The 24271-nt window shown below is 42.7% G+C and overlaps 1 protein-coding gene across 6 annotated transcripts in view; it reads right to left on the bottom strand.

Annotated features, from left to right (window-relative positions):
- Nucleotides 1–24271, bottom strand: part of CTTNBP2 (cortactin binding protein 2) — a 161876-nt gene that overhangs the window by 20115 nt on the left and 117490 nt on the right. For all 6 annotated transcript variants that reach the window (XR_002317280.2, XM_070468847.1, XM_020911080.2 and 3 more), the window contains 4 exons: nucleotides 22155–22250; nucleotides 20886–20965; nucleotides 8328–8414; nucleotides 8146–8245 (listed from right to left, as the gene is read on the bottom strand). Coding sequence is in view for 5 of the 6 variants with exons in the window: in XM_070468847.1 (XP_070324948.1) it covers nucleotides 8146–8245; nucleotides 8328–8414; nucleotides 20886–20965; nucleotides 22155–22250 (363 nt within the window). In the remaining variant the exon portion in view is untranslated. The remainder of the gene's footprint in view (nucleotides 1–8145; nucleotides 8246–8327; nucleotides 8415–20885; nucleotides 20966–22154; nucleotides 22251–24271) is intronic.

The following is a 24271-nucleotide window of genomic DNA, read 5'->3' on the forward strand; positions in this document are numbered from 1 at the left end:
GGGTGACAGGATGAGATGGTTGGATGGCATCACCGACTCAATGGACATGAGTTTGAGCAAACCCTGGGAGACGGTGAAGGACAGGAAGCCTGGCATCCTGCAGTTATGCAGTTGCAGAGAGTTGGACACGACAGTGACTGGACAATAACAAAGCTCAGTGGTTGACTATCTTGAGAGAGGGGCAGGGAGAGAGTATCAGAGGCAACTCAGAAGTTCCCACCAGAGGAGCAGCATGCAGTGAATGAAGGCAGAGAGCACATGAGCGGGAGCACACTTGAGGCAGGACAGGTGATGATGGGCTATGTCTCCAGCCTGAGTGTGTGATGAGTGAGGCATCTCTCCTGAGATGTCCAGCAAGGGCTGGACCAAAGGGAGGGAGGCAGCAAGGAAGGATTCAGGCTGGAGATAAAAGAGTTTATAGGATTGTAGGAGATCTCCTGGAAAAAGATGCCAACTCATTCTCCTGGGTCCATAAGCAAGGGTTGTATTTATAGTGACTCAATTAATCCCACAATTAATGAACAGCTTGTGCCCTAGATAAAAGACACACAGGGTGCTATTCGTAACAGTGGGGTTGGGTTTCCACCTCAATTTTGTTGATATCAGTCTCCCCTGAGGTATTTATCCGGGGTCAAATAGACTGGGTTGTTTTTTGGTGAAAAGCTTTGTCTTCAACACTGCAGACTGCATATGTTCAATTTTTCCTACTCCTCTCTGACCACTTAAGTTCAACATCCTAAAACAAGTTCATCCAAATGTAAATTTCACTTTAGTTGTGAAATAGCATGTCTAGTTCAAATTATTTAACATGGATTCATTTCTATAATATTAACCAACCACAGAAGGAAAAATTCAGCCTTTGATCAGGGTTTTAGATGGCTACTCATGCCATGTTATATCTGGAGATTTCTTCTGGCCTGTTGCGGGAAAGTTGACCATTTAAATTCCCTTTGTCCAATCCCATTTCTGAAACTAATCTCTTTTTGTCCTTTTTTCTCCTAACTTTATAGGTGTATCATCTCTGCTTCTCCCCAGAGATCAGTAATCTTAATCAGATATCTCCTTGGCTAGGCTCAGGGCTATAGTTTAGTTTTACATACCCTTTTATTTATTCAAAGTTCTAGATAGGTAAGTTCTAGAGCAAGATTCATTGGTTTAAAAATAACATATCACATTTATAGTTAAACCCAAATTACTTCATGTCTAAGGTGAGGCCAAGCCCATACTCTCCTCTTTGGGGATGGACGTGGCCCATCTTTTACACTGTCCATTTAAAACAAGTCTCTGTGGGGATGATGCTCTGAGTCCAGATGAGAAGCAAGGGACAGGTCTGCAAAGAGCCTCTAGCAATGCAGGGTCCAAGGAGGAAATCTCATTTATGTAGACTTCAATTACATATGATATTATTACAGTAATTCCATCTTTATTTCTTTGGAAGTAGAAAGTTTTCTCAGGAATTCTAAGCATTGTTTTAAAATACCAATTGAGTGTTTAATTTTTTTTTCTACTACTGTCACATGTAATTTAAAAAAGTATCTGTCTTGCTAACCTAACTCAATGCCTTATACTGAGGAGAAATTTGACCCAATTCTAATACACATTCACACCCTCCTTACCAAATAACTGAGCCATGTGATGTGACAGTTTCTTACAAAAGCCAATATGAGAAGGAAGATGTTATTTTAAAATGAAAAAATATCCATTGCAGGTATAAGTGCTATGTCATTCTTCTTGAACTGATCTTCTGTTCTACATTCCTTTTTTCACTGGCACCATTTCAGAATCCACATAAGTTTTAGATTCTTAAAACTAATAATTTAAAGCTAATTATTTTTAAAAATCTGCTACTCTTCCTTCTTGTATTTTGTTGCTCATACACTTATTCATTCTCTCTTTTCACTGGCTTTCTTCTACAGAGTCATAGAGTAGAACATATATGGAAATGTATGTGCTATGCCCATTGGAAGAAGAAAGCTCAACATTCTTGCCCCCAGCTAAATCTATGTAGTTTAAACCTTTTTTTTTTTTTTTTTTTTGAGAAAATAAGGTTAAGAATAGGAATAAGTTTAGAACACCTTATGAATCAGCACATTCCTCATACGGCAGTCATGTTACTCAATCAATTCAACTTTCTTGGTTAAAAAAAAGAGAGACTAGGGGATAGATATTTTCTGTCCCATTATTATTCTATAAGCTTAAGTAGAATAGCCTTGAAGCTCCTTTTCTCTGACCCAGATCTCTGCCTTTTCTACTCTATCCTTTTCCATCACCCTTTCTTTCACCACAAAAGAAAATTCCCTGCTGCGGGCTTTCTGCACTACACACACCACACTATCCATAGATCCTTCCCTCTGGCTCACTTGCGATTCCCTGGTACTGCCTCAGAAGTTTCTGGTGTCCCCATCTACTCAAAGTGTACCTTCTCCATGATCTCTTCATTGGCCACCTGTCAAGAACAGTGGGTCCTACTGCCATGAAAATGATGGTGACAATGGATGGAGTTTTAGAAGCTGAGGATGGACAGCAGCGAGGGAAAGAGCCAAAGCCAGACTGGAATGTTCCTGACGTGACATGCAGAGACCTTCAGTGTCTGTTCTGGTGACACTAGAGTATAACAGCAGGAAACTGTCAGGAGCAGCTTTGTATTTCAGGGTGAGCCCTCTGGAAGCCTGCAGAGGGCTTCTGAGAGGAGTGAGAGCAGAACAAGGAGGGTCAGGGCCACAGTCCCTTGAACAAGAGATGACAGGTGGCAGGGGGACTGGAGAGCAGGAGGTGGAGATGAGATGTAGGAAGCAGATGCAAAAGGAATGAGAACTGACCAGATGTGGGGAAGAAGGCAAAAGAGGAACCTACAATATGCTCTGCTTGCTAACTTGGGTAGCTGCATTCAAGGTCTTAGCAGGTAAAAGTCTTGTGTTTGTGTCTTATTTGTGCTATTAAAAAAGAAAGAGGATATTTGATACTTGTAAATTATTGAGCCAAAATACAGAATAAAAATCCTTTAATACTCGGAGATGCTATACTGTTTCCTATATAAGAGAGTAGATTTTTTGGACTCAGTCTATCATTTGAAAACCTTTTTGAAATCCAATTCATTCTGTTTTTATGCCCTGTTATCAAGTACTGCCTCAACAACTCCTATACTCTCTTTTTTCTTTCTAGCTCCACTGTAAGCAAATTCTTCTACTTGCTGACAACTAACTATGATTAACATTCCATTTTTCTTTGCCTATTTCTTATATCAGAAGATTTAGCCACTCACTCAACAAGTAATTATTGGCAATCAGTGTACAAAATGAAATAGAAGAAAATGCTACATTACTAGCCTTCAAGGAGCTCATACTGTGTGTGTGGGTGAACATTAAAGCCCAAATAAGCCTCACTGCCTTGAACTATAGTTGGGTGGGACACAGAGGTAAACAAAGCTTACTGCTCTTCATCAGAGGTAGTTGTCATATCTGGAGAGATCAGACAAGCCTTTATTGGGGGTGTCCTCAGAGTATTTAAAACAGGGACTGCCATGTCTTATTTTAACTAGTCACATACAACACAGTACTTTACCGGGTACCTGCCATGCGGTAGTCATGGTATGTGTGTGTGTAGGGGGCTGGGGGGAATGAAAGTCTGTGTGTTTATTCTAGATGAAATTTCAGAGTAATTCTAGATGAAAGCTGCAGAATAAACAAAGATGTGGAGAGCAGAAAAGCAAAGGACATGTGAGGAAGAAATACCATATTCTGCTGGAGCTTAGAGATCTATTTTTTAAGAGAGTCAGATATTCCAAAGAAGATGTACAAATGGCCAACAGGTACATGAAAACAGGCTCAGCATCACTAACCATCTGGGAAATGCACCAATCCACATCAATCAAAAGCACAATGAGATATCACTTAACTGTTAGAAAGGCTATCACTGAACGGAGTTAACAAATGGTAACGATGTATAGAAAAAGGAACCCTTGGGCACTGTTGGTGGGAATATAAATTGGTGCAGCCACTATGGAAAACAGTGTGGAGGGTCCTCAGAAAACTAAAACACAGAAGTAGCATGTGATCCAGCAATATCACTGCTGGGCACATCTTCCAAGGGAACGAAATCAGGAGCTCGAAGTGATATCTGCATGTCCATCACAGCATTATTCACAAGAGACATAAGATGGAAACAATCCAACCATCCATCAAGAGCTGAATGAATAACAAAAATGTGGCATACATATACACTAGGATATGACTCAGCCATGAGAAAGAAAGAAATTCTGCTGTCTACGACAACATGGATGGACCTTGAGGGCGTTATGTTAGGGGAGGTAAATCAGACAGAGAGAAACAAATACTGCATGATATCACTTGTGTGTGGAATCTAAAAATGCCAAACTGATGAAGCAGAGTAGAATGGAGATTGTCAAAGTCTGGAGGGTGAGGGAAATGAGGTACCAGTCAAAGGATACGAACTTTCAGTTATAAGAGGAATAAGTTTGGGGGGTTAATACTGTACTTATTATATACTTGCAAGTTGCTGAGAGAGTAAACAGTAAATGTTCTCACTGCAAGAAAGAAATAGTAATTATATGAGGTGATGGAAATTCTAGCTAATGATACAGTGGTAATCATTTTGTAATATATGGTTATCAAGTCAACACACGGTATACCTTGCACTTACTGTTATATCTCAAAAAATTTAAAAAGGTCAAATAAATTAAGTGGAACAGTGTCCTAGAATAGAAGACCGAGTGGCACTGACTTCGTTTGGTGGGTGATGCAAGAATGGACAGGAATTGCAACGAGCTTCTGGTCAGGGGTCTGGTGATCTGTGGAGGATGTTTAGGGAGGAGAAGAGATAGGCAGAGCAGCCACTTGCAGGCAAGTAGACAAGACAGAGTGAAAGGAGGCACGAAGCAGGAAGGTACCAATGGGGATGGATGAAAAAGGCACACTGGGGTCCGCTCGGCAGGACGTGACCATGGACTGGTTGGGTGACAGGAGTGAGTGCTCCGTGAATCAGAGGACCTGGGGGGTTCTAGATGGTCTTAACACAGCTTTAAAAATTAAGATAGTTGAAAACACTGAAGAACAAACTCCCAAATTTTCACATAAAAATTTGAATTTTTTGCTTCTTCCTGCAAGTCACAACACCCATGAAATTGCATCTCCACTCAGCCGCTTAGAGCTGAGAGCTGCTGTTCTCACGGAGACAGAGACAGGCTTCCCTCCCTCCTGCCCCCACCAGCCTGCTTCACCCCGTTATGTAGCTTTACAGTACTTGTGGGCATTTAGGTTTTCAGGTCTGCCAACGTGACCTGAGTTCCAACTGTGGGGGCCAAGAGACTCACCAAATTGGGAAATTAGAAAGAAGAGTTATTTTTAGGAAGGTGCTCCTCAAAGATTTAGAAATGCTGAGCTGGTCACCTTAGCATCCTTCTTGACCTAACTCACCGATTTCAGCTTTTTTTTTTTTTTTTTAGTTAAGCTTAGAGCAGAGTTCAGTCTAATTGCTGTTTACCCTGATAGGATGAGACACACCATGTTTTAACTTCTTACTCTGAAATGAAGAAAGACTGAATATTGAAAAAGTGTAGGGGGTTTTTGCTATAAAACTAAGGGGGGGAAATGGGGGGCACAGATGAGTTTTTGAGGAGCAGCAGCAGGCAGTATTCAGATCAGGTTCAGGATTCTGACTGCTTGGTTTAAGTCTGCACTGCTGTGTCCTCGCTGTGACATCCATGGGCCAGCACTTAACCTCTTGTCTCAAGTGTTTATAAACCAGGGAGGTTAGAATAGGGCTTAAGTGTGTTAGTCACTCAGTTGTCTTTGACTCTATGTGACCCCACAGACTGTAGCCTGCCAGGCTCCTCTATCCATGGAATGCTCCAGGCAAGAATAGTGGAGTGGATTGTCATTCCCTTCTCCAGGGGATCTTCCTGACCCAGGGATTGAACCTGGGGTTTCCTGCATTGCAGGCAGATTCTTTACTGTCTGAGCTACCAGGGAAGCCCCAAATAGGACTTACCAGAGACAAGGCTTAATAAACATTAGCTTTTATTAGTATCATCAGAGAAAACAGTTTTCTGTCACTTACTCTCACTACTTTCTGGCAAAGAGTTGCCTGAGTACTAGAGCAACATTCAGATTCTGGCGGAGTTTTCCTATCCCCAAAATGTGCTTCTATGTCTGTGGACTCCTCAGTTCATCTCTAAACTGCCTCTTAATTGTATTTCTTGGCTTAGGAACTCCTGGTAATTTCCATCTTCCTCAGCCTGGTCACCAGCTACAAGGTATCTCCCTTGATCACAGGTCCAAAGATGAGAATCACCCCTTCCCCTAAAGAAGAGACCTGAATTTGCACTTTATTGCATCCTAACTCAGCTCACAACCACCTCTCTCCTTCACCCCATCCCCAGGTTCTCTGAGGTTTTGAGCCCATAGAGACCAGAGGCTGTTCCATTTCAGCTCTGTTTCACTAGTCATGTTCTACTCTACAGGGTTATACTAACTCTGCCTGTGCTGAGGCTGGGGGTGTTAAGCTCTGGAGCCTAAGATGGGGAATTCATGAAAATGCTGGATTAATTAATATGTTTAATCACAGTTCTGCCACTGTGAAGTTGTGGCAAGTTCTTGAAGCTCTTTATGCCTGTTTCCTCACCTCTGAGATGGAGATGATAATACCAACTCACGGGGCTCCCCTGGTGGTCCAGTGGTTGAGAGTCCAGCTGCCAGTGCAGGAGCCATGGGTTTGATCTCTGGCCAGGAAAGATGCCACATGCCACAAGGCAACTAAGCCTGTGCGCCACCACTACTGAGGCCTGGGCCCCCTAGAGACTGAGCTACAGGAGCAGCCACCACAGGGAGAAGCCCTCGCACTGCAACTATTTACAGCCGGTGTGCAGCAATGAAGACCCAGCACAGCCAAAAATAACTAACCACTCTCTAATGGCCTATATGGGAAAAAGAACTACAAAAAGAAAAGGGTGGATCCATGTACACGTATAGCAGATTCGCTTTGCTATACTCCTGAAACTAACACAACATTGTAAATCAACTATGACTCCAGTAAAAAAAGTTTCTTTTTAAATGCTGGTGCCCATTCCACACTTCAGACAGATTAAACTAGAATCTCTCAGAGTGGGGGAGAAAAATCAACTTGCATAGAGTTGTTGCGGAGACCGAGTGTGCTCAGTCACTTAGTCATGTCTGCCTCTTTGCACCCCCTTGGACTGTAGCCCGTCAGGCTCTTCTGTCCATGGAATTTTCCAGGCAAGAATACTGGAGCAGGTTGTCGTTTCCTACTCCAGGGGATCTTCCAGACCCAGGCATCGAACCCATGTTACACTGCAGGAGGATTTTTTACCTGCTGAGCCACCGGGGAAGTCCAAATGAGTTAATTAATGCATGGTTTATGTTTAGCCAAGTGCTGGTCAATGGCATACTAAGAATGAAGTGGAGAAAGCAGTGCACCCCAGGTGCAGCAATAAGGGGTGCTTTATTGTACAGAACTTATGAATAATAAAATTTACTAAAAAATCGATCGCTTATTACCACTGTGCAATTAATTCAAAACTGCACCAATGACACAACAGTTTCACTAAAGTGGACTGCTCCCACAACCCACCCTCTCCTTTGGTACCCTCTAGTGCCAATTATGGGAGAAGGCAATGGCACCCCACGCCAGTACTCTTGCCTGGAAAACCCCATGGATGGAAGAGCCTGGTAGGCTGCAGTCCACGGGGTCGCTAAGGGTGGGACAGGACTGAGCGACTTCACTTTCACTTTTCTGCATTGGAGAAAGAAACCCACTCCAGTGTTCTTGCCTGGAGAATCCCAGGGACGGGGGCGCCTGGTGGGCCGCCGTCTATGGGGTTGCATAGAGTCGGGCACGACTGAAGTGACTTAGCAGCAGCAGCAGTGCCAGCTATATGTTACACTTCAAACAGATAATTTATAAACAGAGTGTAGGATGTAGAACAGATGCAATGACACGTACATAAGCGTCTTTTTACAAGTGTCACCAGGGTTCCGTTTTCATCCCACAGCTGCGGCATAATTGAACAGTCTACTTTATTCCCAAGCACAACATTTTTCCCTTGCAGTGGCTTAATTGACAAAACATGCCTTTTGGTCATCACAGTTCAGTTTGCTGAGATGGTCTTACCGCTACTGATGAACAGATCTACTAGCTGTTCCTTGGAGAAGTCAGCATCCACTTCGGCTCTCACTATTTCACAGGGGAATCCTGCAGCCATTTGTCTGTGCTGTGATAAGAAAAGAGTGTGGTTAGTTCTGAACTCTTTCACGTTTTCAAAGAAAAGGAGAGGGTATGTGGTTAACCCATACCTTCAGGCAGAGTGCAAGCTGATGGGCGATGTAATCTTGTAAACTCCCTTCTGGGCCATGGAAAATGACATTATGATATTGCTCGACCTATCAATAAACCAAGAGAAGACCTTAGGTAAAAATGCTAAGAAAAAAAAGTGGTACATGGTGTAGAATGTCCTTTCTAAATTGTTTTCTGCCTTTCAAAAGAATAAAAGTATTTTTTTAGGGATTGGCTTCATTCACTGGGCATATGGTCTTTCATTTTAATGTGAACACTGACAAACATAGTATTTTATATTTTACACAGTATTTACATGTTTATAGGAAGAGAGGGCCTTTTTTGAAAAAGTATACTCCTTTCTTTCCTCCATTTTCTACACTGAGGTTCGGTATACTACCTGGGAACACATTTCCTAGTGTATTTTGTACCTTATAGATATTCTGTAATTTTTTTAAAAATTACTATCCTTTACAGATGCTCTTTAGTTCAAGTTTTCCCAATGCTTATCTTACTTTTCAGAGGTTAAAATAGCAGTGACTGTTTTTCAGGAAATTTTGGACAATACAAAGAAAAATAAAGAAGCAGAATAAAAATCACCAAAGCAACCACTATAATATGGTTCATGATTCCTTCCAGTTTTCTTCTCTGCACAGCTGATATGCATGTATTTGGTTTTTTAAGAAGCATAGAGGAGTGCCATCTTTTTACACCTATTGTATATCAGAGAATACCTTTGTGTTGACTTTTTACATAAAAGACATCTTTCATGAGGATAAAATGCTTGGATCAACTCTCTATATGATCCCACTCTTCGAACCACCGAATTCCAGAAATCTAGGTAGAGACTGGTTGATCATTTTTCCTTTATAAAAAAAATAAAGTCCCCTTCCTGGACGCCTATAGTGATTTTAAAAACTCTTTATCCTCATGTATAAAAATATCTCATCTAAGAACAGGTAGAGATGTAGTGGGTGCTAGGATGGGAAGTCAATGAATGATGTTTTATGCAGGACAAGGGCAGTGATGTTTTGAGTGAAATTGGGGTAGAGATCAGCCTCCCACAACCCCCATGATCCAGTGCTGTGCTCCCATGCTGGGGAGGTTTCTTCCTAGAAAGGTCTGGCAGCAAAGGACCTGCACCGGTGAAGCACCAACCTAACCAGCACCATTGATGAAGTTCATGTGAGGATTGAGCCACCCAGACTTAGAAAAGTGTTAGACACGACAGGGCCTTCTCTCTTTTTAATCTGCAATGGGATGACGTAAGGACATGGATGTGTATCTTTGTGCTGTTGTTATCTACTGTGCTCTGATCAGTCCGTCCCTTTTATATAACAGGGAAGGTCACATCCTAGAGGGTGACCAGAGTGGACTTTTGTGAAGACAGTGACTATGCCCCTGACTCCTTATAGGAAAAGGCAGATTCTGAGATATGAAAGGCAGGCTTGAGGGAAAGCCCTTAGCATGGAAGGAAAAGGGAACCCCTTCCTTACCTGGGGCCTTTAAGACCTGAGCTTTGGCCTCCCAGGAGACCCTGACATGTTTAGATGAACTCCCAGAAGGGAAGGGAAAGCCAGCTTGACCACTAGGTGTCAGACGATGGGCTAAGGAAGGAAGTGCTCCTAAAGGGGCCCCTGGATGCTGCACTGGGGCCTGAGTTTTAGGCTCTGAAAGACAATTTACCTGGTAGCCACCAGTGATTTCATCTTATTTTAAAAATTATTCCACCACGGCTAAGCCTTCAATAAAAAAGGGAAGGGTTGGATTCACAGTGGGAGTAGGGCAGCAACAGAGAGACTAGCGTGCCTGGAAGGAAAACGACAGTGTCGGCAGCTGCCTGACAAACATCAGGTCCTAAAATGAGAGGCTGACCTCAGCAGCGACTGGCCTGGGCTGTCTTCTGTAGAACTAGGGATCTGAAAACCAAGCGGAAATGGAGGTACCAGCCAGGACCAAGACTGGGACAGGGCCTCCCTCAGAGACACAGGAGAGAGAATATCCTAGAAAGTTCAGATGAGGTTCTGCTTCTAGGTAGTGAGGCTATGGTACAAGACTTCAGGGGCAAGTTTTTATTAAAGAGGAATTATTATAGCATAGTCTGCTCTCGTTTGTACCTATGTGATAGAGAAGCTTGGGGATACATGGATTGTTCTTGCCATTAAAAAATGTTGCCCATTGCCCCAACTTATCTAGTTACAGTCTCTTTCTCCCAATTTTAAATGAAATAGTGTAAATCCTTTGGACACGTGCAAACTTTTTTCAGCTTGGAAAATTTTTCTCCCATTATGCTTTTGTTAATTTCTCCTCTTCGAGTTCTAAGGAACACCTGTAAGGTTTCAGTTCCCGTGCTGCGCTCTATGAGGACACCTGTCCCTTCATCATTACCCTAACTCTGCCCTTCTCTTCTCCACTCACAACCCTGAATGGAACTTTCACTTACCACCTCTGTTCTGCTCTTTATGACCTCAAGAGCAGTTTCACTGAGGCCACTGCATTTCGGTTGTCCTGTGATGAGCTCCTTGCCTCATCTATCTCCTTCCCAACCCTCTCCCTCTCCATCTTATCCTGCCCTCTACCACGGCTTTCTTGCCCTGCTTTCACAATCTACCTCCTTGTATCCTCTAGAGAACGAACAGAATCTCCCAAAGTTCTTTATTCTTTTTTTTTAAGTTACTTTTAAGCTGTGCTCTTCTGAGTTTTCAGGAAGGTTCTGTTCTTTCCTGCAGTATTCTTCCACAGTATAATGTTAAGTTGTCACGGGTATTTATCTACTGTGAAGCGACAGGAAGAATTCTGCAGTAAAGCAGGATGTGTGGACCATTACTGATTTCACTCACTGTCCACTGATTTTCCAGCTGAATTAGGTCACTAGATGGATGGCAGGCTGGTGTCTATAATTTCTAGTTAAACTCCAGGATCCAGCACTGGCTGCAGTGGACTAAGGTCCTGCTGTTCCCCTTGGTGGACAAGTGCATGAGCTGAACTGCAGACCCGGGAAGCAGGATGCTCTAGCCAGCCCACTGAGAGTGCGGATAGAATATACTTCCCGAGGCAGCAGTCTCGCCAAAGCCCATGATCTCTGCTCAGGGACTTCTAGGATCCAACCTGTGAACGCTGTGGAAGGACCTGTGCTGACCGGGGGTGGAGAGTATCATGGTGCTGCCAAAGGCAGAAGCAGTAAAGGATGTATGCTCAATTTTCTAACTGTTGTAAATCTTGCTTTTTTTTGAATCATTAGTAATGATGGATAAGAGAAAGATAACAATGTTTCCCTATCTCATCTCAGGTAGGCCTCAAATAAGTAAAATCTGACAATCTCTTGCTCCTAAAGTTAGTGAAAAAATTTTCTAGATTCTTGCCAAGGAAGACCTCAGTTCTATTTTTCTCTGTTACTATGAAGCTTTATCCCTTTCCAAAAATACTTTAGTGGGAAATTGTGTGTTAGGTGCTGCTTGCCAGGTGCAATTTTAAAGCAGAAATCTTGAGCTCTCCAATTTATCCCAAATTGCCATGAATTACTGGGTAGAAATTCTCTCACAAAGAATGGATGGTTTCACACTAGTGAAACAGGTACAGATTTTCAAGGTTTACTGAATAGTCTGTGCTGCGTGCTGCACTTAGTCGCTCAGCTGTGTCTGACTCTTTGTGACCCCATGGATTGTATGTAGTCTGCCAGGCTCCTCTGTCCATGGGCATTCTCCTGGAAAGAACACTGGAGTGGGTTGCCATGCCCTCCTCCAGGGGATCTTCCCAACCCAGGATCGAACCCAGGTCTCCTGCACTGCAGGCAGATTCTTTACCAGCTAAACTACCAGGGAAGTCCACTGAGATTTTCAACTAACACTGCTATTTAATCTTGTCTCACTTTTGAAAAACAAGTTTAGCCATCCTGTCAAACTGCCTACATTTTCTTAAGATTGACTTTGAAGTCATACAACAGCAAGAGTTTGAGAAGGCAATGGCAGCCCACTCCAGTACTCTTGCCTGGAAAATCCCATGGACAGAGGAGCCTGGTAGGCTGCAGTCCATTGGGTCGCTACGAGTCGGACATGACTGAGCGACTTCACTTTCACACATTGGAGAAGGAGATGGCAACCCACTCCAGTGTTCTTGCCTGGAAAATCCCAGGGATGGGGGAGCCTGGTGGGCTGCCGTCTATGGGGTCACACAGAGTCGGACACGACTGAAGTGACAGCAGCAGCAACAGTAAGAGACCCAACTTCACAGATAAGCTGTCTTCAATCCCAGCACCTCATCTATTCTCAGATTGTTGGTTCTCAGGAAATACAGAAAAATTTTACTGAAAGGTCATTCACTAGTAGTAAGCATGTCTGTTCACAAAGTCTTACATCCTTTCTAGAATATAAATAAGTGAATTCAATAAGTAAATCAAGGTAAAAGACTTTTAGATCATTCAGACATTCTAATGCAAGCATCCTATTAGCAGGTTTCTATTTATTTCAGGTATTATCAATTTTTTTGTGAATGATATTTTGTTCTAGCTCATCAAATGATACAGTTGTGTTGCTTACCATTTAATTGCCGAACAGAAAAATTGATTATGGAAGCCTTTTGCTATATTGAAACTGGTGAAAACATGCAAAGCTATGCCAAGAAAACATATTTATCTGTTTTAGAGTTACCATATTATTTCTCCAAATAGCAAGGCCTGAGGTTTAAAAAATATACATGCTCCATGCTTCCAGCAGAGGGCAGCTCTAAAGACAGACAGACAGGTAGACAGGAAGGCAAACAGATCGGGGAAGGAGGGGGTAGTAAATATTTTAACTGTGTTGAAAGGAGATCTGTTTTTTGAAACCCAAAATCAAACTCAACTTCTAAAAGGTGAATTGTAGTCACCAGATTTATCTTCTAAGTGCATGCTTACAGTGTGACATTTCTGCTTATTAGTAAAGAGACACAGGGCTTGTTATCACAATTGGTACCAATCCCTTTTATTCTTGTGTCTTCAGAGCCTATTCAGGAAGCTCTCATCACATGTCAATTAGTGCTTTGTGAGGCAAATGAATTCTGGATAAATGGAGACAATGACCTCCACAAAGGCCCATCTATCCCTTTATCTTTTTTTCTCTCCACAGTGTTTTTCTGCAGAATGGAGTTTACCAGAGGAGCTGTAGTCCTGTTATAGTCAACGTGGCACCTGCAATGTGTTTTCAGACTTGTGGCATTAGTGTAAAGCAATGAACTTCAACGTTTGGTCAGTTCCACTTGTCTGAGGAAAACCTTCTACTGCCTGAGATAGTTTTTAGGCAAAGCTGTGCTAAGATGCTGAACTCAAAAAAGAACGAAAAATAAAAGGTTTTTACGGAGCTAATGAAACAGGGATGGCTATAGGTTAAAGGGTCATGCTTTATAGCTAAGGCTTTCATTACAACCTCTCCGAAAACTTAATTTTAAAGAACTAATTTATATATGACTTCAGAGCCACACAGAATACAGTTACTGTCAACTTACTCATGTAAAATTCCCCCAAACAATACTGGAACATCCAGCATCAGGCATAACCAAAGCCAGGGGTCTTTCATGCTAGGGTTTTTAGGCATTTACTGAGGTCTCTCTTTATAGAATAGGCATAAAGAATAAAGGAATTTAAGAGAAATTACAGATCACATACAGAGAGACACCCACACTATATGCCTTCAAAAATGAGCTTCAGTTCAGTTCAGTCACTCAGTTGTGTCCGACTCTTTGTGACCCCGTGGACTGCAGCATGCCAGGCTTCCCTGTTCATCACCCATCCCAGAACCTACTCAAACTCATGTCCATTGTGTCAGTGATGCCATCCAACCATCTCATCCTCTGTCGTCCCCTTCACCTCCCGCCTTCAATCTTTCCCAGCATCAGGGTCTTTTCCAATGAGTTAGTTCTTTGCATCAGGTGGACAAAGTATTGGGAGTTTCAGCTTCAGCATCAGTCCTTCCAATGAATATTCAGGACTGATTTCCTTTAGGATGGACTGGTTGGATCTCCTTGCTGCCCAAGGACTGTCAAGAGTCTTCTCCAACACCACAGTTCAAAAGCATCAATTCCTCGGTACTCAGCTTTCTTTATAGTCCAACTCTCATATGCATACATGCTAGCTGGCTGCATATTGGCCCCTCCCCACCCGGAGGTAGAAAGGCAGGCTTGTGACAGCCAGAGCCGGAAGGCAAGGGGCTGATACAATCTCAGCCCCAGAGATTGACATCTTCCGCCAAACTGTGAGCAGGCTCCCAGCTCCTAACCTGTCTTCCTGAGATCCTGGATGCTTGACATCCACCAGGAGGGTCACAACCTGAGATCAGCTCTCCAGAGGAGACATACAGCACACCTGAGACAGTGCTCTCGCGGCACACCCGGGAAACCCAGCGGCTGGGACTGGGGAGGTGATCTGCCAAGTACCGGGTTGCCTGAGCTGCTCAGACCTGGGAAGGACACAAAACACATGCCTGACCCACAGAGACTGAGCCAGAGCCGTGTGTGAGTGTCTCCTGTGGACGTGAGGGTCAGCAGCGGCCTGCTGCAGGGGCTCGTGGAGGAGCTCGCCATGAACCCCATCATAGAGCCGCCAGAGTTTACACAGGACTGGGGAATAGACTCTTGAAGGGCACAAACAGAACCTTGTGCACCAGGACCCAGGAGAAAGGAGCAGTGACCCCACAGGAGACTGACCCAGACGTGCCCTTGAGTGTCCAGGAGTCTCTGGCAGAGGCGTGGGTTGGCGGTGGCCTGCTGCAGGGTCGGGGGTACTGAGTGCAACAGTGCATGCAGGGGATCTTGTAAAGGAGGTCACCATTATCTTCATTACCTCCACCATCGTTTGGCCTTAGGTCAAGGGAGGGAACACAGCCCCGCCCATCAACAGAAAATTGGATTAAAGATTTACTGAACACAACCCTGCCCATCAGAATAAGACCCAGTTTCAACCTCAGTCAGTCTCTCCCATCAGGAACCTTCCATAAGCCTCTTATCTCTATCCATCAGAGGGCAGACAGAATGAAAACCATAATCACAGAAAACTAACCAATCAGATCACACGGAGCACAGCTTTGTCTAGCTCAATGAAACTATGAGCCATGCCCTGTAGGGCCACCCAAGATGGACAGGTCATGGTGGAGAGTTCTGACAAAACATGGTCCACTGGAAAAGGGAATGGCAAACCACTCCAGTATTCTTGCCTCGAGAACCCCGTGAACAGCATGAACAAATGAGCTTATGGAAACCATAAAAGCCAAGATCAGACTTGGTTACTAACTTTGAATAAAGACAGGCCATTACACATGAGCACAAAAGTAGTAACTTGGGTATATAACTATCTAAAAAGACGATAGCTATAACTCTTAGATATAATTCCCCCCTTGCCACCTGGCCTCTAGCACTCCTGAACTCTTCCTGCCCCAGATCTTTCGCTTGGACCTTACAAGTATTGTCCCTCCATGCCCTGAAAAAGATCAGGCTGAACCTGGTCATGTGCTAAAGGGGCTGATAAGCTTTTATGGGCCATGTTAAGATACATAACCATCATTTACAGCATCATTTCTATGGGACTATAGCAAATTAATTTTGGGAATACATGAAGAGTAAGTAGAACCTCCTAGTGATGATTCTTGATGATGAGCATGGCACATACTGAAGTGGACAGTCAATGTAATTCTCAAGAATCATGTTCATGTGGATTCAGAGTTCTACATTTAAAAACAGGTATCAGATAAGAGTGATCTACTCAAGTATTTTTCTAATATAATAGTTATTCACAGTCACTGAATTATTAAATTATGGAGTCATTAATAAGCTAATAAAAGTTGCAAACTGGCTTACAGAAAAGTTTGAGATAATAAAAAATTCAACTATTATAATAAGTTATTAGTGATTCAAACTCAACTAAGTTAAATGCCTCCTTATTAACTGAAGGATGGAGACTTAAAATGCACTTGTATTATTGAACTATTCAGCAAAAGAACAGTATTTAAAATTAACATCTTTTAAATAAAAAAAGTCTGATTTAAAGGTTTCACTCCATTTGGTTTTCTGCATGAGGGCTTTAATACATGCATTTTATTGACCCCATTTACACATATTGTACTTCTCATGTGGATCAGCTGTAAAGAATCCTGCCAATGCAGGAGACGTGAGTTCAATCCCTGGGTAAGGAAGATGCCCTACAAGAGGAAATGGCAACTCACTCCACTATTCTTGCCTAGAAAAAAATCCCCTGGACAGAGAAGCCTGGCGAGCTTCAGTCCACGGGGTCTCAAAGAGTGGAACACAACCAGGTGACCGAGCACGTGCATGCGTGCCAAGTTGCTTCAATCACGTTCGACTCTTTGAGACCCTATGGACTGTAGCGCTTCAGGCCCCTCTGTCCACGGGATTCTCTGGGCAAGAACACAGGAGCGGGTTGCCATTTCCTTCTCCAGGGGATCTTCCCCACCCAGGGATAGAAGACGTGTTTCTTACGTCTACTTGCACTGGCACCCGTGTTCTTTACCACTAGCTCCACCTTGGAAGCCCTAAGCACACGCACACATAAAGACTGTTTACTACAACTATGTCTCAACCAATAGATTAATAACTAGTATAAACTCTGATAACATGCATAACAATGGAAGACAGCCTAGGTTCAAGTCCTTAGGTGCTTCCACTGAGGATCTTGACCAAATAGTCTTGGTCTATTCACCTTTAAAATGAGAGTAACTGGTGTAAGTAGCTGTCTCATAGAATGATTAAAGGGAACAATCTACATACTTATAATAAAGCTTGGCATATACAGGCATGCTGGTCTGGTTCCAGACCACTGCAATAAAGTATCTCAATAAAGCCAGTCACATGACTTTTTTGGTGAATATAATATTTATGTTTATGTTTACACCATACTGTAGTCTATTAAATGTTTAAAAAACAATGCACATATCCTAATCCACTGTGCCACCTGGGAAGCCCAATTAAAAAATACTTTATTGCTAAAAAATGCTAACCATCATCTGGGCCTTCAGCCAGTAGTATTGGTAGTAATATCAAAGATCATTGATCACAGATTATCAAGGGTGGAACAGATCACCAGCCCAGGTTGGATGCATGAGACAAGTGCTCAGGGCTGGTGCACTGGGAAGACCCAGAGGGATGGGATGGAGAGGCAGGCGGGAGGGGGGATTGGGATGGGGAACATATGTAAATCCATGGCTGATTCATGTCAATGTATGGCAAAAACCACTACAATATTGTGAAGTAATTAGCCTCCAACTAATAAAAATAAATGGAAAAAAAAATAAAAAATTAAAAAAAAGATCACTGATCACAGATCACCATGACAAGCATAATAATGAAAAAAATTTGAAATATTGGGAGATTACCATAAGAAACAGGAAATGAGCAAATGCTGGTGGGAAAATGGCACCAACAGACTTGCTCTACACAGGACTGCCAACAAACCTTCAATTTCTTGTTAAAAAAAAAAGAAAGAAAATAAAGCAGTATCTATAAAGTGCAACAAAACAAGGTATGCCTAAAATAAATACTCAAAACTCAGGTATTACTAGGTTTCCATGTCTACTGTATAGATTGTCAACATTTCAGTTATTGTGGTGTATGTTACTCTAGCTCAAATCCTACCAGTGGCTTCCTATCATAACTGGAATAAAATTCAAAGTCCCGCATGATATGGCTTCTGGTCATCTCTCAAACCTCACTGCCAGCCTAGACACATCTGTACCAGCTGTTCTTTCTGCTTCAGATACCCTCCTCAAGGCTTCTACCTCTCCTTCATCTAGTTTTCTGTCTATGCATCATTATAGAAAGATCTCTCCTAATAACTCCATTCAAAAGCTCTTTCTGCCACCCCTTTCATTAGCTCTTTACCTCCTTATCTGCTCTATTTCTCTTTACACTTATAATTAGTACTGGATATCACATTACAGATGTATTTATCCATCTGCTTTTTATCTGCCCCACCTTGACTACAGTGTAAGCTTCATGAGGTCAGGGAATGCAGCTTATACATGGCTATATCCTAAGTTTCTAAAACACTGCCTGCATTTAGGAGCCTCTCAACAAATAACTGTCAAACAACTGAATTAAATAACTAAACAGGATATAGGAATGCATCACAGATGGTCAATCTCCATAAAGGGTTTATAATCTTTTATCGAAGGAGAATGGAGGAGGACACAGCAACCCACTCCAGTATTTTTGCCTGGAGAATCCCATGGACAGGGGAGCCTGGCAGGCTGCAGTCCATGGGGTTGCACGGACTTGGACACGACTGAAGTGACTTAGCATGCACGCACAGGAGAAACAGTCACAATGGCTGTGTGTTTGTTATCCTTGCCTGTTGTTGTTTAGTTGCTAAGTCATGTCCAACTCTTCTGTGACCTCATGGACTAATATAGCCCGCCAGGCTCCTCTGTCCATGGGATTTTCCAGGTAGGAATACTGAAGTCAGTTGTTATTTCTTTCTCCAGAGGATCTTCCCGACCCAGGGATCGAACCCACACATCTCCTGCATTGGCAGGCAGATTCTCTACCAACTGAGCCACCACGGTCACTTTAAATTTTAAAGTGACTGTTTATAAAAGGGTAAATGTTATTATCTTCATCCAAGGGTTAATTGTTAAGAATAAAAAACTCTTCGTGTATACTCATTAAATTGAGAGCAAACCTAATAGCTGTGTAAATTTAGTCTCTAGTTTGTTGGCCATCAGGAGTTAAACTATGTCTTCTGCCTTAGGAGGCACACATAAATGTACTTGAAATACTCCAAATATAATGTGACTAGGGGCTTCCCAGCTGGCGCTAGTGGTTAAAAGAAAAAAAAAAACACCTGGCTGCCAATGCAAGGAGACATAAAGAGATGTGGGTTCAATCCCTTGGTCAGAAAAATCCCCTAGAGGAAGGCATGGCAACCCACTCCAATATTCTTGCCTGGAAAATTCCATGGACAGAGGAGCCTGGTGGGCTACAGTCCAAAGAGTTGCAAAGAATCAGACACAACTGAAGTGACTTAGCATGCATGCAGTATGACTAGCAGAAATTCCATTTGACTGAGCTAGTCAGTCAAGACTAATGTACAGTTGTAATCTGGTTGCATCACATTTCTAGTCATTTTATCATCTCAGCAGGTGATTGAAAAGCCCTGATTTTACCGAGAGCCTAGACTTTCCTGAAATCCAGTTGGCCACACAACTTTAACCTTCACTGAAGCAAAGGAATAAGACAGCTCTCCTTCCTGTTCCTATGTAACCCTTAGGCTTTCGTTGATCCTTCACAGAGAGAGGAGCAAACAGCATAGAGAGGGGCAAGGGGTGGGGTGGGTGGAGAAAGTATCATATTTAGAAGACACTGTGTCTCCTAAATTGTGAAGCCTTTGAATGTTTATATGCTGCTTTTAGAAAGGTCAATCCCAGTGGTAAACCTAGCTAGATCAATGGAAGGATTTTAAAAACTTCTTTCCATCAGGATCAAAGACATCAATTCAGTTAATGGAAACAACTGTGTAAAGGGTCAGATTCAAAGCCATTCTTTTTTTTTTTTTCAAGCTTTCCAAATTAAGGCAAGATGATGGTTCAATGTTGTACACCTTCAATATTAGTTTGAGAAGCATCTCACATGCAGAGACATACGTGTGTGTCAGGGACTTGCATAATCCTGGCTTTATCACTCACTGGCTTGTGGTAAGTGGCTCATGGCCTTGAGCATGTTCTTACCTCTCTGCTTCTTCAGGTTCCTCATCTATAAAATGGACAGTGTTGACTACCTCATACTGCCTGGCACATAATAAGTACTGAACAAAATGCAAAGCATTAAATCTATCCATTTTGTATCTAGAATTTGCTATTCTTTCCTGATAATCATATTCTCCTTCTTCCTTTTAAAAACAGAACTACTCAGTTTTAGCTGAATGCCTGGCTGCCCAGCAAGTCCACACTGCCAGCTAGGTGTGAACATGTGTCTAATTTCTTGGGCAGGAAGGGTGTGTGCAGCTTCTCTGACAGGAGGGACTTGCCCTCAGGCTGGACCCCGGGAGCCCGAGTCGTGACTGTCTGACCAAGCCCACACATGACACCTAAGGGTGAGGAGCTTGGGAAAGAGGCAGAACTGGGACCCTGAGACCCTGTACCTTCTGCCTCCCTGAGTCCCTCACATATGCTGGGACTTCTGTGTTTGAGAAAATAAACTTCTGTACTGTCCAAGTTATAATTGCTTCTGTTGAAGTGGCAAACCAATACAATAACTAACGCTAGCATATTTACTCAATTTTAAATTGAGTAGGGTTTACAGCCAGGCAAAGTTCACAGCCAGGCATCTTGATAACTACAGTCATTCTCTTCCGTATTAATGAGCAATTACTTGATGCCAAGTCCTTGTTAGGAAAAGACACCCTCCTCCTGCCCAAATTATAACAGTTGGCAGGTCACAAGCAGTCTCTGAGTACCAGCAATTTCCAGGCAAGATACCAGCAGTTTTCCAGGGAGGGGGCCCTGGAGAGGTCATGAGGTCAGGGCACGGGGGAGGGGGCGCTCTCAGCGTAAAACTGAGCCACCAGCTAATCCACAGTGACTCCACCTGGCAGGTCCACCTACCAGTCTGAGGTAGTTCTGCAGCATCTGAAGAGGGATCATAGACGCGTAGGTCACACTACTGAGGCAGCCCTCCTGAGGCCCTGAGAGAAGGAAACACACAGAAGGAAGATGGGCTCTTCATGTCAACTGTCAGAATGATCAAAACCTAACAGAGCTGAATGTAAGATACAAGATGGGTACTGACGTCTGTAGGCAGAGCTGACACGCGGCCAAGAGGAACCAGTGTGGCTTTACTGCTGTGGAAATGCTGTGACACCTTGGATTGGCTGAGAAACAGCCCCTGCCATGGCTCCCAAGAGTTCCTCAGCTGGCCTGATCTTCCCCAGGGGGAGCCCACCCATCCCCTGTCAATCATGACCAGGGCCTTCAGATCCAGGTTCCAACACTGTAGCTTGTATCTTCTCTGATTGCTGGATTCAATATTTCACTGCTTATAAGCCATGTATAATACCAATCCTCAGAAGTGTTAGCTTTGCCAGCATCAATGTACAGGTGTGTTCCCAAATTCTGACCCCCGCTTCCACCCCCTTCTGTGTTCTGCCACTCTCTCAACATGGCGTTTGAGCCTAAAGGAATTTTCTGGAAAGGTTTCAGGCTTTTTTTTAAAAAAAACTTAAGTCAAACAATAAAATAAAACTTTATTAGTTGAAACTGAATTTTTAAAAGCTCTGTTCCCAATCCTGGGAAATATGCAATAAAATCAGTAGCCTTTTAGCATTAAGGGCTGGGAAACTGAGAATTCCTATACTACTCACTAGCTGCACACACTCAGATAAGAATATCAATCTCACTAAGCCTCAATTTCCTTATACATAAAATGAGGGTAAACAGAGATACCTATCTTAATTAGGCTGTTTTAAGGATTAGAGGAACTTAGACTCGTCATGTACTGTAAACAACAGGATTGAGCACACAGTAGATGCTCACTGAAGATTAGCTTGTACCATAATAATCACATTCGTCATACGCTGTACTTGACAGTAGTAAAACAATTCTCTTAACATGGTATCTGTCACTCTCTTATCAGATCAGCTTTTTCCTAATGAGAAATGCAATCAGAGTTGCAGCAATCAATGATCAGAACAGACATCATCACAGGTGTCAGAAAAATGGCTTTTGATTTTTCTTCTCCTTAATCAAATATCTCAAAAAAAATCTAACTACTCAGCAGTGGGAGTCACGCACACATGGCTTGGGGACACAGGACAAAATCATGAATCATGAAACACTCATGATGCAAACTCTCACTTCAGTTTGGAATATCCATACCTGACAAAAGCACAGTGACCTGCTCTGCTTTATTCGTTCTCATAAAGTCCCACGGGGACTGGGTGAAGCTCTGACCTGCTGACCACGGCACAGTTCCTAGTTCAAAAAAAAGGTAAAAGGAAATGTCAAGAGATGCATAAAAGGAGTTCTTCTTATAAGACTCAGTGTACACTCTCCCGTGTGAGACCCTAAAGGGCTTCAGAGCTTGGACTGTCAGAGACACAGACTATGGAGAGTCACACAAGGGTTAACTCCTCAGCATCATTTTCACTGAGAGTCAGTGGGAGGCCTTCAAGCTATAGGGATTGAACAAAATCTGGAGAATGCAAATATAAACAATATGCCCAGGGTAGTTTTTAAGAACAAAGGAAATGACACCCTTCCATGGTTCTTCCAGCGCCTGCTTCACAAAGCTGGAGCACTTTGAATGAGGCAAGAGATCCTTTGTGATCTGGCCCCTGACACCCCTTCCAACACATTTTTGGATTCACAGGCAACTTCAGGGACTCAGAATAAATCAAACCTTTCACAATCTGGGCTCTCTGCTCACTCTTGCTCAGAAAAAAGAGCCCCACTTTTAAGTGTCCATTCTGGGGAGGGAGTAGTCATAAGCACTTATTTTCATCCCTTCCTTCCATAGATCAATTTCTAAATGCCTATCCTCAGCAGGCCCCCAAAATGCATGTATAGCTCACCTATAACTCACTGTTTCTCTGTTGCCCTTGGTCTGTTTAATCCAGCTTAGGTTATTGATACAGTAAAGTTTCTTGTATACATACATAATAACAGTGTTATAGAGGCACAGCTCTTTTTACTGTGCTTTGCTTTTTTGCATATCACAGATATTGTTATTTACAAATTGAAGGTTCTTGGCCTTGCATGGATCAAGTCTCTCAGTGCCATTTTTCCAACAGCCCATTTGCTCATTTTGTGCTTGTGTCACATTTTTGGTAATTCTCACAATATTTCAAATGTTTTCACTCTCATTATATATGTTATGGTGATCTGTGATCTCTGATGTTACTATTGCAAAAAGATTATAACTTGCTGAAGGTTCAGATGATGGCAAGCACTTTTTAGCAAAAGTTTTTAATTCAGTATGTTTAGTTTTTTAGACATTGCTACTGTACACTTAATAAACTGCAGTACATTGTAAGCAATTTTTATCTGCACTGAGAAACCAAAAAATACATGTGACTTGATTTATACTGGGAAACTTTTATTGCTGTGGTCTGGAACTGAGCCTGCAGTATCCCTGAGGTATACCTGTAATCACCAATCATCAAGTGGCCACAGCCAGGTACCAAACTAAAGACCTAACCCACAGAACTCAATGATTTTTTAGATATGAAATGCTACGTGGGTGCCCCACAACTGGACAAGAAAGAACACCAGAACAGACTGGCCTTTGCACCCACTGCTCACAGAAATACATGGATCTGACAGTGGTGAACAACCACCTGCCTTCCCCCAGTTTCCAGATGAACTGGATGAGGGTTGATGATGGAGGGCCATTTCCTTTAAAGCAGGGCTGTGCTGACTTATTGGAAGTCAGAAGAACCACAGATTCCTGGGCAGACCCACACTTTAAATAACACTGCACCTGTGGGCAAATGAGGTCCTGAGAATCATTTGACTTCTTTTCTAAGTGTACTTCTAAGATGATATAATAATTCTGTAATAATCATTTTAAGATCATAACAATCCATAAAATTAAGTTGTGAATAATCTGCTTCAAAAATGAGTGGATATATTTGTTTTCAAAGTGATCTAGGGTATATGCCTGAACAGAATGAAACACTTTCTAATATGAGCTGATACATTAATCACATGCTGAAACTTGCCCTTTCCTCCATCCTGACTCTTCTTTTGCAACATGGTGCTATTGAAAATACACAGACTTTCCTATCAGACAGACTGGGATTTGAGAATTGACTGCTTTGTTCCTTAGCTGTGTGACCTCAGGCAAGTTATCTTGTAACTAGTTATCTGTAAATGAGCCTGCTGTAAAGACTCAGTGAGGTTTGTATATAAATATAGCACCCAGCACAGTCCTGATACCACAGGAGGTTCTCCATAGATGTCAGATCTCCTAGTTCAACAGGAAAGAGACTTAC

Source organism: Odocoileus virginianus, chromosome 1, assembly GCF_023699985.2.
Source record: "Odocoileus virginianus isolate 20LAN1187 ecotype Illinois chromosome 1, Ovbor_1.2, whole genome shotgun sequence".
Classification (NCBI taxonomy): Eukaryota; Metazoa; Chordata; class Mammalia; order Artiodactyla; family Cervidae; genus Odocoileus; species Odocoileus virginianus.